This window comes from Pyrgilauda ruficollis, unplaced genomic scaffold, assembly GCF_017590135.1.
Source record: "Pyrgilauda ruficollis isolate IOZ18807 unplaced genomic scaffold, ASM1759013v1 scaffold57, whole genome shotgun sequence".
Taxonomy (NCBI): Eukaryota; Metazoa; Chordata; class Aves; order Passeriformes; family Passeridae; genus Pyrgilauda; species Pyrgilauda ruficollis.
Window position 1 is genome coordinate 1870983 of NW_024527377.1, and position 16815 is coordinate 1887797.

At 38.5% G+C, this 16815-nt stretch overlaps 1 protein-coding gene across 12 annotated transcripts in view; it reads right to left on the bottom strand.

The window, feature by feature from the left end:
• The window catches only part of LOC121361293 (core histone macro-H2A.1), a 43049-nt gene that overhangs the window by 13708 nt on the left and 12526 nt on the right, over window positions 1-16815 (bottom strand). For 9 of the 12 annotated variants that reach the window (XR_005956329.1, XR_005956327.1, XR_005956328.1 and 6 more), the window contains exons 3-5: window positions 8434-8540; window positions 6774-6971; window positions 4858-4968 (exon numbers count right to left, since the gene is read on the bottom strand). Coding sequence is in view for 8 of the 12 variants with exons in the window: in XM_041481836.1 (XP_041337770.1) it covers window positions 4858-4968; window positions 6774-6971; window positions 8434-8540 (416 nt within the window). In the remaining 4 variants the exon portion in view is untranslated. The remainder of the gene's footprint in view (window positions 1-4857; window positions 4969-6773; window positions 6972-8433; window positions 8541-16815) is intronic. The other 3 variants (XM_041481833.1, XM_041481835.1, XM_041481839.1) reach the window with 1 other exon arrangement.

Consider the following 16815-nt stretch of genomic DNA (forward strand, 5'->3'; position numbering starts at 1 on the left):
TAACTATTTGGGATTCTTATTATTATCCAGTATCTAAATAGGGCTTACAAGAAGTCTGGATAGGGACTTTTCATGAGGGCATGGACTGACAGGACAAAGGGAATGGTCTTAAACTGAAGGAGGGGAGGTTAAGATGAGGTATTGGGAAGAAATTCTTCCCTTTGAGGCTGATGAGGCCCTGGCACAGGTTGCCCAGAGAAGCTGTGACTGCTCCATTCCTGGAAGTGTTCAAGGCCAGGTTGGATGGGGCTTGGAGCAACCTGGTCTGGTGGAAGGTGTCCCTGCCCATGTCAGGGGGTTGGACTGAGATGAGCTTTAAGGTCCCTTCCAAATTATTCTGTGATTCTAATTTTGCCATTAAATGATGGTATTCGTTTCTTCCCCAAGTACAGAGATGAAGGACCCCCTAAGCATCCCTTAAGCATCAGTTACAGGGATGTGCTGGGACTATTTTGCACTGGAACAGGATCAAAGCTGCTGCTGCTCCTTCTTTAAGCCAGCAAACATGAGCCTATCTCTGAGAAAGCAGACACTTATCTCCACCAATTCCTCCATCCTAACAAGGGGATGTGATTTTTTTTCTTTCCTTATCAGTGGTCACCATGTTTTGTATCACAGCACTTGAGTCCTCATTAAAGTTCTGCAGCCTTTGGGAATGTCTGGTGAGGTACCATAAGCAGGCACATGATATTACGTGCTCATTGCTTCTAGTTTTTATTTTTGTTTACTTTACTTCCTTTCGTCCCTTTTAAACCCACCCATTAATACTCATTTACTCCTCTAAGTACCCCCATATATTTCAAGCATGTCTTCCAATTTCTTTCTTGTTATAAATCAGGAGGATTTCTCCTGAAATCACAGGAAGATTTCTCCTCTCTCCTGAGGCACACAGGGGGACTGTGGGAGGAAGCACAGAGATCTGGAGACTGATCTCACATTTGCACGGTGTGTTCTTAAGAGACAGTTTGGGGGTCTCCTCATAGGATGTGACCCACAACACAAAACTCTACAATTTGATGCAACCTACTGGGAATGCTAAACTTGGCAAAGGTCAATACTGCAGCTATGGGAAGTTTCTAATCAGAGTTTGAGCAGGTTTGACACTGCTTCACAGCTTCTGCTGGAAGTCTGACTTCACAGGAACCATGTTTACTCCTGACAAACTTTAAATACTTTAAAAGTGCAAACGATTTTCCAGACTTTTTCATTTGGGGAAGTACATTAGCTATAGCATAACCAACACCTGAGTTTACAATATGTATTTTAACTTATTTTTCCAGTAGCTGTTTGGGTGATATGGAGAGCAACCACGAAGGAGAAAGCTCTCATTCATTTATGCAATTCCTGCCACCAGCTGCAGTTAGGCCAGGCTTTCCTTTTAATCCAAAGCCCTCAGCCTACAAAGCACAACATTCATCTTCAGGCATGGCACTTTATATCATCCATATCAGAATTTTATCTGTTTGTTGTAGCCCACATTCTTAAAGACAACTCTTCAAATAATTTCTTTGTGTATGTTAATTTATTAACAGGGAATATGAGCCAGTCCATGAAACCCATACAAGTGAATGGGACATTTAAGGAGGCCACCATCCCTATATTAAAATTTTCTGAAGAAAATATTTCCATTTCATTCACTTGATTCTATGAATTGACCTTCTTTCTCTTTTTAAAAGCCTGCAATTTAATATAATTTGCATATGTTGCTTACGTAAACTATGTTACCTCAAACTAGGGTGATTTTGACTAAAAACGAGTGTAATTCAGCCCTGTTTTAAGTACATGTGTGTTTGGGAATTTGTAATAAAATCTAAGAAAGCTTCCTTTCCAAATAGCTTGGAATCCTTTAATACTTCACATGTGGTGAGTTATTCATACAGGAGTTTGAGTCTTGAGTTTGACTACAAGCAACTGCTGTTTAAAAAACCAGTCAAATCAAATCAAATCAAAGCAAAATGTTAAAAAAGCTTAATGAATTTTAAAATCAAAAAAAAAAAAACAACAGCAAAACACATGCACACACCACGACTGTTTTGTGGAGATTATAGTATGTTCCTAAACATATTCTGCTCATTCTGTAAGTGATTTTTTTGATTCCAAATTCTGTGCTCTACAAGTTTTTGCCCCAGATCTATCAGCTGCAGACTGTTTTTGTTTTGGACCTTAAATCTATCCCTGAGCCTACTCATATATGGGATTTACATAACAGCCAGCTGGTAATTAAAGTTTCAATTTAGTAACAACAAGAAAATGCTTAAAAAGCTGCCCAAGACTGATAGCATGTGTTGGCAGCTAAGTATTAGTTTACTAAATTCTGCATTTATTACTCAATGTATGTTAGCTATCCAATTGCCAAAAGCAAATAAAAAATTAATCAGAATTTTTCCTGCGGAATTAAATCCTCCAATGAGTAATTGTTCAATTTCACTACCCAACAGTATGAAGCATGTATTAGGCAGAAGTGATCCCCTAAAGGGCCACTAAAAAAATAAATAGACACAACTTGCATATACATGTGCAACAAAGAATGGACATAACTTGAGGTAACATTTCAATTAAATGTTAGTTAGATAAAATGCAGGTGGCACTTAGCACATCCATGAATATTTTCTAAGCCAAGCCTGACATTTCTAATTTCAGACAAAATTACCTTAAAAGTCTTGAAACTTTTTCTGGTATGAGTTTCATAGTGAAAACAGAAGATACCTAGTGCAGACCAAAAGCTGAGGTCTCTTGGAAAGTCCAAAACTTAAAGCTTAGGCTTGAGATCCTCCAACTCTGCCCCTACTTTGTAATACTCTCAGGAAAAACAAACTAGTTAATGTGCACAATGCCACATTTCCACTGGGATGTCACTTATGGATGTGCAATCATTTACATATTAACTAGATTTTAATAATTAATGTGGCACTAATAAACTTTTACAGGTATAACGGAAGGATTCTTTGCCATTTCATGACCTCTAAGAATTTCCAGCTGCATGTCAGCAGTTAAACATTTAATGCAATAACTGTAATTTTAAAAACTGAACAATACCCAAGTTTGCAACATTGTCATTTGTGGATTTTGCATCAAATTAAATTTAGGGTCATTAGAAGGATGAAGAGCTGCTCTTGCAAGTAAGTTCCTTCCCTTCCCTTCCATAAACATGGGGCCAAGAAAAATATTTTTTTCCATTGAATACTTATGAATGGTGTGATATCAAAACCAAGATTGTTTTCTTCCTTCTCTGCATTTAGCAAAGGATTTTCTGATCTGGCAGATAATGGTTTTGCAAACCAAACAGATGTGCTGGAAAAGTGTTCAAGAATGTCACAGAAGGTTTGAAAGATCCTGATTGATTGATCTCAGCAGCAATTCTTCAAATGCCTTCTCTAACCCTCAGAACATGATCTGTTTGATTTGGACTGTTCCCTCACAGGAGACAAACAGGTTTGCATTGTCTTTTAATTTCTCTTTTCCTTATGTGTTACAACAAAATGTTAACACCTGGTCCCTCTCATGTGCAGGGCTAACTGACAAGGACCCAGTGTAGGGATGGATGTGTCACACCAGTAATTCTCTCAGGGGGCTGGACTCAAGTGAGTGAGAAAGCCAGTAAGTCCATTCCCCAGTATTAGGGTTCACTGGGAAGCTGTACAACAGACACTGACTTTGCCCACCACAGCTTAAAGCAGTCCTGGAGTTCATGATTTTCTTCCACTGAGCTCAACAGCAAAGCCCCACTGATTTGCTGGGTCAGTCTTGCTGGAACACAACTCTAGGTCTTATTGCTGGTTTCCTATGGTAACTAAAATGAGCTCAAAATCAGCTCCAGAAGTCTGAAGTTACTTGATTTCTTGAAAGAGTAATGTAGACTATAAATTTTGGGTTCTAATTTAGTCATCAAAATGTTTTTGAAAAACCCCCCCACTAATAGGAGTAAAATAAAATCCAACTCTACCAAACCAGCCACCTAGCTGTAGCTGTAAAATTAAATGTGGAAAATCAGAAGTATTGAAAAAAATGTTACTCTCATGCATGTTACTTGGCAAACAAACTGGAAGATAAATGGAGAACAACCTCAGTATGAAATAAAAATGAGTCAGAGGAGTTACATTCCACAATGGACAATGGCTCATCTTTTATGGCTTACAACACAATGATCTGATTATTGAATGATAGCAGAAAGATGCAGTTTTACTTAAGAAAATTTTGCATCACAAATTAAAGGCAGGTTTCAGGATAAAAGACCAAATTAATTTAATGACTCATCTCTTTAAATGGATCCTCTTTAAGCAGATATGTATTTGTATTAAACCAACCCACATCCCAAATCATATTCACAGGGAAAAAAAGAATTGTTGATCTCTAGCTTTTCATAAAAGCATCATTCATTATTACACAACATTAACTTCTATAAATCACAAAGCAGAACACAGCATAAAACCATTATTATGAACAAATGTCTAAAATAGGTTTTGATAAAAACCTGTAAATCATTTACATCAGCAATGAACTGGGCTGACTGTTGGAAAAAATACATTTTATGCTTAGAAAAATCTCTTTGGCAGATGTTTATCTGTAACAATTATGTTGTTTATGAAAGAGACAGATTACAAGCACACAGGCTTTCCTTCTAATTAAGTATTTAATTATGTAGTCACATGAAGACTTATGTACTTTTTAAAATGCTCTAGAAGTTGCTTCGGAGAATTTCTTTGATGAGGAAACTGATATCATACATCTCCTTGATTGCTCAGTGGGGAAATGTCCATTGTACCTAGATGTTTTGTGGAAAAGGGTGTAGTAGGAGGGGGCTGTTCCCTAAGCAGCACAGAAAAATAGGTATTAATTTATAAAAATGCAGGATCATACCTTCTGGCCAAGAAACAGGCTTTTGGTGGACAGGACTGTGAAACCATCTGCAGGAGTTCCCTCCGTTGTACTGTCAGCACTGGCTGATTTGCTCACTTCTCCCTGCTTCTTCTTTCAGAAATATAGTTAATTAGTTAACTCAAGGCTCTGAGAAAAACAGTTTAATGACACTAAGATATATGACATGCACTAAATGCTTAGCAGGCTATAAAATGCCTGTACAAACAGTGGTATTGGATTTTAAACTGTAGTGCCTGATAACAGCTGAAGGGATCAATAGGAAAAACGACCTCAACGTCTGCAAATCTACAGGCACCTCCTCTTGCCCACAGCAGTGCAGTTGAGATGACAGTTGTCTTAAATGTTGTAGGAAAACATATAAACAGCCCCAAACTTTTAACAGCTTTCTAATGGCTTGTGTGGACAAAGATTACAGATCTCTGTGTGTGGGCAGACACTCATTGTAAGCTAGAAACCGACTTGTCAGAGAATAAATTTTATCTGTGAAGGGAGGTGCTCCCAGATTTCACAGACTTATTTTTAGAAATTCTCCTTTGTAATGTGGCTGTCCTTAGAAGCAGTGTCAAGAGAATACATCTACTTTCTATCTGCCTGCTTGCAGGAAATGGGCTGAACAATTTTCTGTTTTATTTAACATCATCACCTACTTTCATCTCCAGTGAAACTGCTGGAGGAGAGAGAAGGAGTTCCCCTCAACCACCATTTATTTTTTCAACTTTATTACTGCAGTGAAATAACAGGTTTCAGGAATTAATTGGTTTACTGAACAAAAAGGAGGATTAGAACATTTTGAAAAGGAAGTCAATTCACAAAGGCTGTGGTTATAAACCCAATTGGTGCCAATTTCACATTTTCAATAAAATTATTACTTACAATTTCATATAAATATTTGGTGCCTCAGCAATATCTGTGTTGAAGCAAAAAAAAAGACACCTGGAACACTCAGCAAGCCACTGTTCTCCTATTAACCCTTTTCAAAGTATATAAACTAAGTCTGAGGCCAAGCAACCAAAATGACTTTGATGCAAGGGTACACTGTGCTTTTGGAAGCTGTAACCATGCTTTACTTTACAGTGTTTTGAAAATTAGATTTTAATGGGTCTTATTTCAATTCCCTAGGAGTTTACTGTTAGCCAAATACCAATATAGTAAGCAGACAATACAGTTTATTGTGTGGAAGAAAAACAGAACCCCACAACAGACTTCCTGCTTTTGTAATCAAGCAGGGCAAAAAAAATCCAGATTTAGGGGAATTATTAGTGCAAGGTTATTGGAAGCACCGCATTTGAAATGTCAACTAATAGGTGTTCTGAGGGAGAAAACTAAATTCAACAGCTCAATAAACCAAAAGAGTGAAACAATCAGAAGAGAGACCAAGTAAACAGAAACAGGATAAATAAAGAAGCTTTGCTTGACCCAGAGGGAACTTTCACATTCCTTGTCCATTTCATGTGAAATTCCTGTACTTTTCTTCCTACTTGCCAAACATATTGCTTAACTGTAGTTGCTTTGCAAAAGAAAAAAACATCCTTGGCCACACAAGTACACATAGGAAAGATTTCCTACTCCTACAGACTGAAACCTGTAAGGCATGACCAGTACAGCCCCAGACTCTTTCCTCTTGTCTCCTGGCATACTCTCTGCCCACCTCAGAATGTTTCTTACAAACATAAAGAGTATTTATGGCCCACCTGTGTGATGCACACCTGGGACACTCCTGAGGGTGTTCAGGCTCCAGGCACACCAGGGAGAGGGCAGAGCTCATCCTCCCCTGCTCACACTGTGGCTGAAATCACCATTGGTAACAACACATGCAACAGAGAGCTGACCCAGTGTGAAGCTCCCTGCAGCTACTGCTGGCAAGCTTTGGGCTTAAAATAAACACATTACTCTACCTTGGATTTCCTGGCTCCTTTCTTGCCACCTGTTTTCTTTGATACAGTTTTTTTCTGTGATGGAGACTTTGCCTTCTTTGCTGGGGGTGGAGTGATGATGGCTTCCAGTTTTCCTTTTGATCCCCGCTTCTTTGCCAACAGCTCTGGGTGAATATTGGGTAACACTCCACCACTGGCTATGGTGACCCCTTTCAATAGCTAAGCAAAAATAAAATTAAAAAAGTTGTACATGACAAATTCCAGTTTACTCACTGATAAATAGAAAATAGGATTTACTGCAAATTTTGTATACTGCCTTGCATTTCTCCACCATTATCCTTGAAGAAGAGATGAGAAATGCATGAAATGGAGCCGACCACATACTTGATTTTAACTATAAAGGGAGCATGTGTTCTTCTTGCACACATGCTTGTCACTGTCAGCATCTCTAGGGCTCACCTGAGATCTGTTTCTCTGAATCCATGCCATGAAGGCTGTTACCCAATGAGGAAAAACACGACAGTCCCAGGCACACACCTGAGGGCCCAGCAGGGCAGCCTGTGAGAGAAAAATGGGACCCCAAAATCCAGGGTTTGAGACTACAGCAGGTGCCACACTGTTAAGAACCCAGTATATGTCCCAAGTGCTGCATTTTCCTGCAACAGTATTATTAAACAGGTTTTTTTCCTAAGAAAAAGAAACTTCAAAATGGAGGGCAACATTCATACAAATCTCTATACCTGTCTTTTTTCAAAAAATATGCAGCTGAAGATCAATATTCAAGTGTGTGCAGTTTATTCAAGCCTTTAAAAGCAGAGGTGAGATATATAATGTTCTGTATTTAAAACCACTTTAACTCATTTTTATACATCTAACTGGGACTAATTCACTATTCAGGAGGATACAGACAGTGACATCGAAGTCCCCCAGGTACTCCCACCTTCTGATTCGTGTTTACTGCTCCTCAGTCTCAACTTAGTGAGGCTCCAAGCTTACAAAGGGATAATGAATGGAAAGTATTACCAAATTTCAGGCAAAACAAGAAGGAGAGTGGTTGGGGGAATATTATTTTTTCCTGCTCCATGATGCACAGATTTGGAAAAAGTATCTTTTCAGAGGGGTTTTTAGAGCACCTCACAGAAAGGTACATTATTCCCAGCCACTGCCTCTGGCTGACACCACAGCACTGTCATAATGCCAATTTTTTTTTTTTTATGGCCAGGTTAAAGGCATCTTTAAGTCTGCAAAGGACATAGACTTGCAAGAGTTTAGAGCTCTTCTGTGGTCACAGTAACAGACTTCATCGAGAACAGGATAGGTCCCACAGAGACCTCAGCTGTCTAAGGAGGAAACTAAAAACAAACAAAAAACCAGCATCTGCAGGATTTTCTCTGTGTCCTTGAAGAATTTATGACAATACCCCAGTCCAACAGAATTGGCTGTAATAGTGTTAGCAAACATCATTTTACATCTCCATTGCATTTTTACACATTTTAGGAGAGCTGAAATACATAATTAAGCTGAGTGCTGTAGTTAGTTGCACAGCCAGCGTGCTGGTGAGTGTTTCCTGGTGTGCTGCTCAATAAGCAGAGGTCTTGAGTTATAAGTCAGCTATATGAAAAGACAATTTAAGAAGCCCTAAAGGAAATCCTGGCCTTCACATGGCAGAGGTTTTTCTTACCTGATTTAATTCTTCATCGTTTGCTACTGCCAACAGGATGTGTCTAGGAGTGACTCGACCCTTCTTGTTGTCCCTTGCAGCATTTCCAGCCAATTCCAGAATTTCCGCTGGGGAAAAAGCAAGCTCCTTTAATTACAGTGCGGTCACTAAGAAAAGTCAGTGTGTTATTTAGCATCCATGCAAAAAGGTATGGGAATTCCATCATGTTACTCCTAACTGCTGTAGATACCTGCAATAGACATCTAACTCTAAAATGATCATTTTGTTTTTATACGTCTAATCACTGAAGAACAAACGCACACTTGAGTCCTGTGCTTTAAACTAGTATTTTTTTTTTATTCTTTTGAAGCAGTTTCCCCAGAATCCTCACTTTTCAGTGCTCTCAAGGCTACTGTGTGCTCATCTCTAAGGACCCCTCTCCTATCAGAGGACAGAGCACAGTAGATACACAAATTCTATAGGTCCTTTTCTTGAATCTGTCAAATGTGACTTCTGGCTTGCATCACTTCTACTTTTTTATTACTGGAAAAGACACTATTCTCAGTGACTCATTTTTAGCATTAGGGAACCATGTAAGCATACATCCAACTTAGGACACTAAAAATACAAATTCTGCTGCTACACTCATTTAAAGTTTTTTTTTTCTCTGAGAAGAAGTTTTTAACCAGAAAAAGTAATTGATGAATCATGTTTGTTTGCTCCTCATAAATTATTCTTTAGAAGATATTTCCAGTGCTGACAAAATAATGTTTAAAAGCTAGGCATTTAATGGCTTTTATTGAATTAGGAAAGATGAACTTGCTCCCTGTGCAAGGATCTTTGAAGAGAAAGACTAAAGCATTACTGCTAACTGATTTATCTGCAGCTCAACAAACCTTGGGCAAGAATGCAATTAATTACAAGAAAGTCCGGGGAAGAATTAAAAAAAATGACATAACATGTTTATCAGACTCAGTAATTATGTGCTAGTGCTGTCTCCATTTCACCTAACCTTTCATCTCCCTCTCTACTATCTGTGTCTCACTATTGCACTTGGTAGATTTCCTTTTGCATATCTGGCAACATGTGGAGAAAAAGAAGGGGGGGGGAAAAAAAAAAAGGGAAATTTCTTTTTTTACATCTAATACACTAATATTAAAATGCAACATTAATGTATGAGCTTGATTTCACATTTAAGAACTGACTATACCATGAGAGCTCTCCCGTAAGCTTGATTTAGAGGCAAAGAGAACTGAAATAAGGCATTAACCTGGAAACAAAAAAGACTAAAATCAAAGTTCATGTGACCACATGCCTTTACCATAGGACACACTACACCTTCAGTAATACTATACAGCACAGACTACAGCTTCTCATTAGACTGATTTTAACATGATTCACCAATTATTTTTCATCCTAAGTCCCATAACAAGTAAGCTATGATGCTTACTGGAAAACGTTCAGCTGCTTCTGGACATTCTACAGTTAAATGTCATTGAGGATTTTGGTGTGTTTTCACCATTTTTGTGTTCCTCAAAGCACACAATTAACTTTATTATAGCATGAGGCACAATATTAAGTCTAAACCCCAAAGTAACTCAACATTTCATGCTGACAACAATTGCTTTAATGTATTTTTAAAGCTGGATTAGCAGTCAACCTGCCCATGCTTTCTACACCTCCAAAGAACTGAATTAAGTTGGCATAATCCTTTTCACATACTTCTGGCTAGCCCAGCTCAGACACGTGAGGTTTTGCTGCCTGCAACCTGTGGTGGCAAAGCCCTGCATCACCTTGCAGTGGACACGGTGAAACCCTGGGTGCACCCCAGGCATCCCCACTGACCTCAGCAAGGCTCTGTCACCGAGTAACGCCACCACCTCCACCTCCTCACACCAGGAATGCAACTGTTTGTACCTCAGACTTAATCCCAGCTGAAAATCAAGGGAAGGCTTTGCTGCTTTTTGGTTTGCCTCTGCTCCCACACCTCTTCTGCTTTCCGGCACTGGCCCTGCTGAACAGTCAGGCCGTGTTACTCTCTGTGACTGATCAGCACAGCTATGCAGACAGGTCATTCTAAAGACTCTAAGAAAGTGTTATGCCTGTAAAGCACACAGGAATGTTTTATTTGTTCCTCATAAAACTAAAATGTCTGCCTCGTACAGTGGAGAACTGTTCTTGTAAGTGCTAAGCCCTCTTCCTTGGACAGGAAACTCATTTTGAAATTACAGTTTTCTAATGGTCCTTTAGGGAAGTTGAGGTACCCCACTTCCTCTTCAGGAAGAGAACGCTTTGCACTGGTGTTGAGGACCACAAAAGAGGAGCTTGGGGAGAGGGAGAGAGGAGGAGGCCATGGAGGGTGGAATTTCTCTTCTGGCCTTCTCAGTGCTCCAACAACAGTCAAGTATTGCTTGTACATGCAGAGAGACCCACAGCACTGAGACCTGCCAAACTCAGCTATGTACACAAGGCTGGTCAGAGGGGGACTCTCCTATCTAAAAACAGAGGATTAGGAGGTATTCAAACTGAAGCCAACATAGGCAACAGCTTTTTGATTTAGAACTGACAAGAGACAAACCTAATCCAAATCCAACAGATCAGAGCACTTAGAAATGCTGGAAATGAAGACTTTCTGGATGCAGACAGGATTCAGACTACTTGCCTGGATTTTTCTTGCAGACAGCACTACTTTCAAATCTGTTTAATGCTGCTTTAATTCTGGAGATTGAAATGGTGTTTTGCCCATTTTTAAAATCAATTTTAAATTAGAGAAGAATCTAGATCTCTCTGTAAGGGAGCTGATTCAAATTTTCAGAAGAGTAACTATGGATTTACCTGGAAAAATGAGTCGGTGGGAAAAAGTATTTAAAATTGAGACTGGACTTGAACTCTTAGGTCAACCCATCACATTGGAAGTGTCATTCTACCACGTTCAAAGGTTTGAGTCACTGAGGAGTTCTGTTTCATTAAAAGCAATCTTCCCACAGTAGGAGAAAACAGACATTTAAAAATCAACTCCAGCAACCAAGCAGGGTCAAGAGAGAAAGTTTTGCTAAGAACTGTTGAGGCAAAAGAAAGTGTTAAGAGCTTCCATGACATCAGGTTTCACTCAGCTTGTATTTATCCAGCCAGAAGACCAAAACAAAAATGTTTTACAAAAATGAGGCCTCAGAAAAAGGATGGAAGTTGCATAATGTCTATTCCATTCGTTTCATATATTTACTCAAGGCATTTCCCCCCTAGAGAATAATTACATCACTACCACTCAGGCAGCAGGCAACTGCAAGACTCACTTTACAGAACTACAGAACATGAAGAGGTTTATTTTTTAAAAAATGAAGAAAAATCCCAAGTTTTCAATATATGGTTTGGAAGGTATCCTTCAACTAATACATACTTAAATCAGCTTAACATGAAGAGAAACTCCATCTGCACAAATGACTTTTTCTGTGCTGTTGAATAATTTCAAACAAAAATGCAAACCAACATGTACCGCTTTAAGTACAGGTATAAAACAAACCAGAAAAAGGTGTGAGAGCTGTATAATTAGGAAAAGAAAATTAACTAGGAATGCAATGCCAGCATGTGATATATTCATGTATGGACAGCTGTTTAATAGCAAAAAAGGATGCTTCAGAAATCTGACTATACTGTGAGCATATCAATTTGATGTAAAAGACAGTTATGATTAGTATTTTTCTTTTTAGTCACTATTAAAGTAGAAGTGTTGAGTGGGAAATCCTAAAAGTTAAGCAATTTTCTTTAAAATTTATGACCAAGGCAGTTTTCATTTAGATCACTTGGAAAACTTCTTGGTAATAGTTAGAACTAGGATATGGGGAGTGAAAACTGGTCTAAGCCTGTTCTGAGCCCTTGGACCAAAACTGCTTTTCTTCAGCAGAGGTTTTTAAAAGTTCAGTTAAATATTTTTGAAGGAGAAAACCAAACCGGTTGTGTATCTTCATATTTAAGCTTGAGATAAGACCACAGGAAAAGCTGTTCTCAAGACACTTCCTACTCAAACACAACGAAGAAGTGTCAGAAGTCTCCACAGAAACCTCATCCCGGATGAAGTTTTCAGGATTCAGGATTTAGATTTCAGTGTTCCTCATCCTTTACCTTCAGAGACCTGGTCATCTCTTAGACACCCTCCTAACTTCCCAATTTCACTACTTGCATTTCCTTGTTTCACAGGGGGCTGCTCTCCGCCCTGAGAATTGTTACATTGGTATTTCACAACACCTGCAAATTCTGGAACAGACCACAACACATGGTTAAAATGAAACTAGTTACTATTAGGCCAAACAAAGCAGGCACAGTAGAAACTGCAGACCTGGATGCTACAAAAGCAAATGTATTCTCCTCCACTCCTGAGGAGTGCTCCAGTTCATTTATCACTGGTTTTCAAACAAAATATTACTGGAGTCATTTAGTCATTACTGACTAAAACTCCTCTCAAGCCTAAATAAAAATCCTTTAGCTTATCATGCATTCCAGGCTGTAATCTTTCTCAAAGTAAACAGTAAATTCAATTGGTCTGACTTCATCCCCAAAATTTTTTTTTCTTTTTTTTTTTTTGCTTCACATTGCAAACTAAATCATTGCTGTTGTATCGAATCTCTTTGTCCACCTTGTCTTCAGGGAGATGAAATAATATCTTTGAAAATTAAACTCTTAACAACTAACAGGTGATGTGCTGATACAAGGCCAATTTCTGAACACAGATTCCAACAGGAACAAGTCAGGGGTTTCTAAAAAAATTGTGAAGCCACTCCTTAAAAGAAAATTGAAAACAATATCCAGAAATCAAAGAAAAATGAATGTTGATACGACTCCACTGAGAAAAATATGTATTTGCTACAGAGTGAACCAAATGACAAGAAGTCTGCTTATTGTACTTCAAACAAATCATCTTTCCCATCAGCATTTTATTGACTTGAGATTCATTTTACATGATTCCAGAAGGTTTTAACCCAATCAACCCCAATCAACCAAGGCTGTTAAGAGTTTCCTGCATTCTTCTCTCCGTGTATTCCACCCAATCCCCCTGGAATCTGCAGTTGCAAGAGTAAAGGTAGAATCATTTAACAACATTTTCCCTCTTACACATTCCAATAAAACAGCCTTGGTTCAAAGTTGTGGAAATCTGATGCAGTGAAAATCAGTTCAAGAAACTTTACTGCTTTGAACAAGTCTTGATGAAACCTTAACTCTCAGCAGAGCAATCGTTCTCTTAGGATGTGATAAAAACCCCAATCCTTTCAGCCTTGAGTGTCTGAGCTGTATCAAAACTAGGCCCCCTAAAGGAAAAACTGTTAACTTTGCCAAGTTATTGTAAGTTTTGCATTTCTGTGAGGCAGATGACAGACTGCTGTTTACATAAAACACAAATTCAGGCCACAAAAGCCACTTCCACTTAGAGCCTTCTGATCTGACTTACACATCTCTTTGGCTTTTTTCTACACTTTTTAATACCATGCTTTTTTTTTTTTTTTTTTTTTTTTTAACATTTTAAGTTCTTGTTTACTATTGATCTGCAAAAGATATGAGAGTTCAATTTTCAGAGAAACCTGAATTTCAACTCAGATGTTATTTATAACAATGGCCACACCCTGAATACTAATTTAAAGAGATAGCCTAGCTCATCTCCACAAGAATCCTGATCTAACTCAAATCAGCCTTTATTCTTTTTCAGTGGAGCTTCCTCTACCTGGCAGTACACTTTGCTGTTCCTCATAACAGCTTACATATGTTTAAAAATGCACTCAAACATGATTAAAGTAACTGCTGCCAGACGTTACCTGATCAAGTGCAGCATGTGGCACTTGGGGACATGGTTTAGTGCTGGACTTGGCAGCGCCAGGTTAACAGTTGGACTTGATGATCTTGGAGGGCTTTTCCAATCTAAATGATTCCATGTATGCTTTGGTCTGGCTGTTAAAGAATACAGGAGACTACTCACATCCTGAGACTGGGTCCTGGCTTAGTCTTTAATGCTGCATTTCTAAACACTGAAGAAATCAAGAGGACTTGCTGTAACTTCCTTGGAGCAAAGCCCACATCCAGCCTGACCTCTGGTCCTCAGCCAGTGCCCAAGTGCAGGTGGATTGGGGCATTAAAGGAGCAAGCAGATTTTCCAGAACATTCCCTCTGATTTCAGCCACGTGCAGCTGAGTGGTTTTCCAAGTTAGAAATGCTGTCATTTTGTTTAGTTTCCCAACAGATTTTACTCCTATGGATGTGTCTAATGGTTTTCTGAACCCATTCAGAAAGGTTTAGCACATTTTTAGCATCCATAACAGCATGCACTAACAAAGCCTGCTATACCACAGACAGTTTTGCAATTTGGGAGAAAAGTACCTCCTGTATGGTTTAGAAATATTGTATTTCACTGTATATCCCCTAAATTTATTTTTCCCCAGTGAAGTTTGTACTGAGGATGGAGCATTTCATCTGATGGCACCAAAGAATCCACATGGAATTTCATTTCTAAAGGTAATTCAGGGAAAAATATACTTTGGAAAAATAGAAGACTGAAAACAGAACATTAGCTGAACTCAGGCATTCTAAATAATACTCATGGAAAAAAAGTGAAAAAAAAAATCATGCTTACAATACTTGATGCAAGAACTTCTAAAATTTGAGAATATCTGAGGAAGGAAACTGTTTGGTAAATACACTGCACAGTCAGAATGTCTTCCTGCTTCTACCCAGTTATCCTACAACTGTCATTCCAAGAATAAAGGGCCACAGAAGAAAAGACTTCAGTTTTATAGATTCTTTTATTCTTCTTCTCAACAAGGAATTCCATGTAAGACAAAGGTAGGGGTAGGAAAAAAACTGTGTAACAAAATTAGCCATTTTTGTTTTATGCTTCTCTTACTCTCCATTCTTCCAAACCAAGGCTGATATCAGTACGAAACTGAGCAGCAATATAAAGACAAAGTCATTACTCTGTTGTAACTTAGCCAAAAAACCAGATGAAATTACTTACTAGAATAAGAAGTATTTCATGCTAGTTAAAATATAACTGAAATATAGCAAAAAAATTAACATTTTCAAAGGAGGAAATATTCACTGACCATGCCATAAAAACTAAACCAGCCCCATCCAGCATTTTGTACATTCTTGCAATACAACACATGTCACATATTCCAATGTTGCATATTTACCCCTCTGAACTAAGCTGACATAGCAGTATGCACTGTTAGAGCTTTTATTACAAGAAAACATACTTGTTGGTTCTTATAATTTTTCATCAAACCTGACCTTTGCAGCTTGGAGAATATATCAGGACTGCAATCAGGTCAGAAATTTTGTACTGAGTGAGCTTTTGTAACTCAGAGATCCATGGAAGTTTACGGGACTACACAATAAGGCAGACATGTACATAAGTGCTTACAGGGCTGGAGCCAAGGAAGGGCTTCTAAGTGAAAGAAAACTCTTCATTTATATACATTCAAAAGACACTGATTCATGCATTTATAATTCAGAATGTTGGTCATTCAGTTGATAACCGTGCAAAGTTTTATATCTGAAGTTGCAATTCTTACAAGTAAAGCAATTTTAAATTGTGTTAATGACACTTCACTTGAGAGCATGACATGAGTCTTATGTAGAAGGAATGTTACAAAGTTTTCCTATGCTGATACAGTCAAAAGGTCTCTGCTTGTGAGGTTACTGCCATAAACAACCCTGCTGTATTTTAGGAGCAGTATTAATCCATATTGAAAGCACACTACATACGAAGAGGCATTTTCATGCTTGCTCAGGGAAGGCACAGGTCCTATGAGCCCCTCATTTTCTTCTGGCATCTTTGGGACAGAGTATGTGGTACACCACCATAAAATGAACTAGAGTTTCTAAAGTTGCCTGTTTAAATAGAAGAAATGTATTTTGGTACTGAATGCACATTTCAATGGTATCAAAAAGATATTGTCAATTAATTATCTTCTTAGATTTCATTACTCTCCAATCATGGTTATTTATGGGAGTCTCAGACTATCTGGAAATTGAATCTGCTTTTAACCTAATGCTTTTTTACTGTGGACCCCTGAGCTCCCCTCTGCTTCCAAGCAGGAGTTCAGTGGAACATCTGCTTTGACAGAAAGGGCAAATCATTGTTTTCCTCTGTGACCCTGTGAAGATTTTGGTCAGTGAGCAGAACACAAGAGGTGAACAGCAGTTCAATTTGCTCAGCTTGGACATTGCAAAGAGCATCTGAAGTGAGCTGTTAAACCTACTGCTCTCAGGAAGGACTTTTCTTTTACAGCCAATCGGCAGCTGGATCAAAAATGCTTCCCACATTGAAAATTCATCAAGATAAAAACACAATGAATTGAGCTCCAGCACATGAACTCCCATTATTTGATTCTGGTGACATCAGAAAGCCTGAAAACAAAA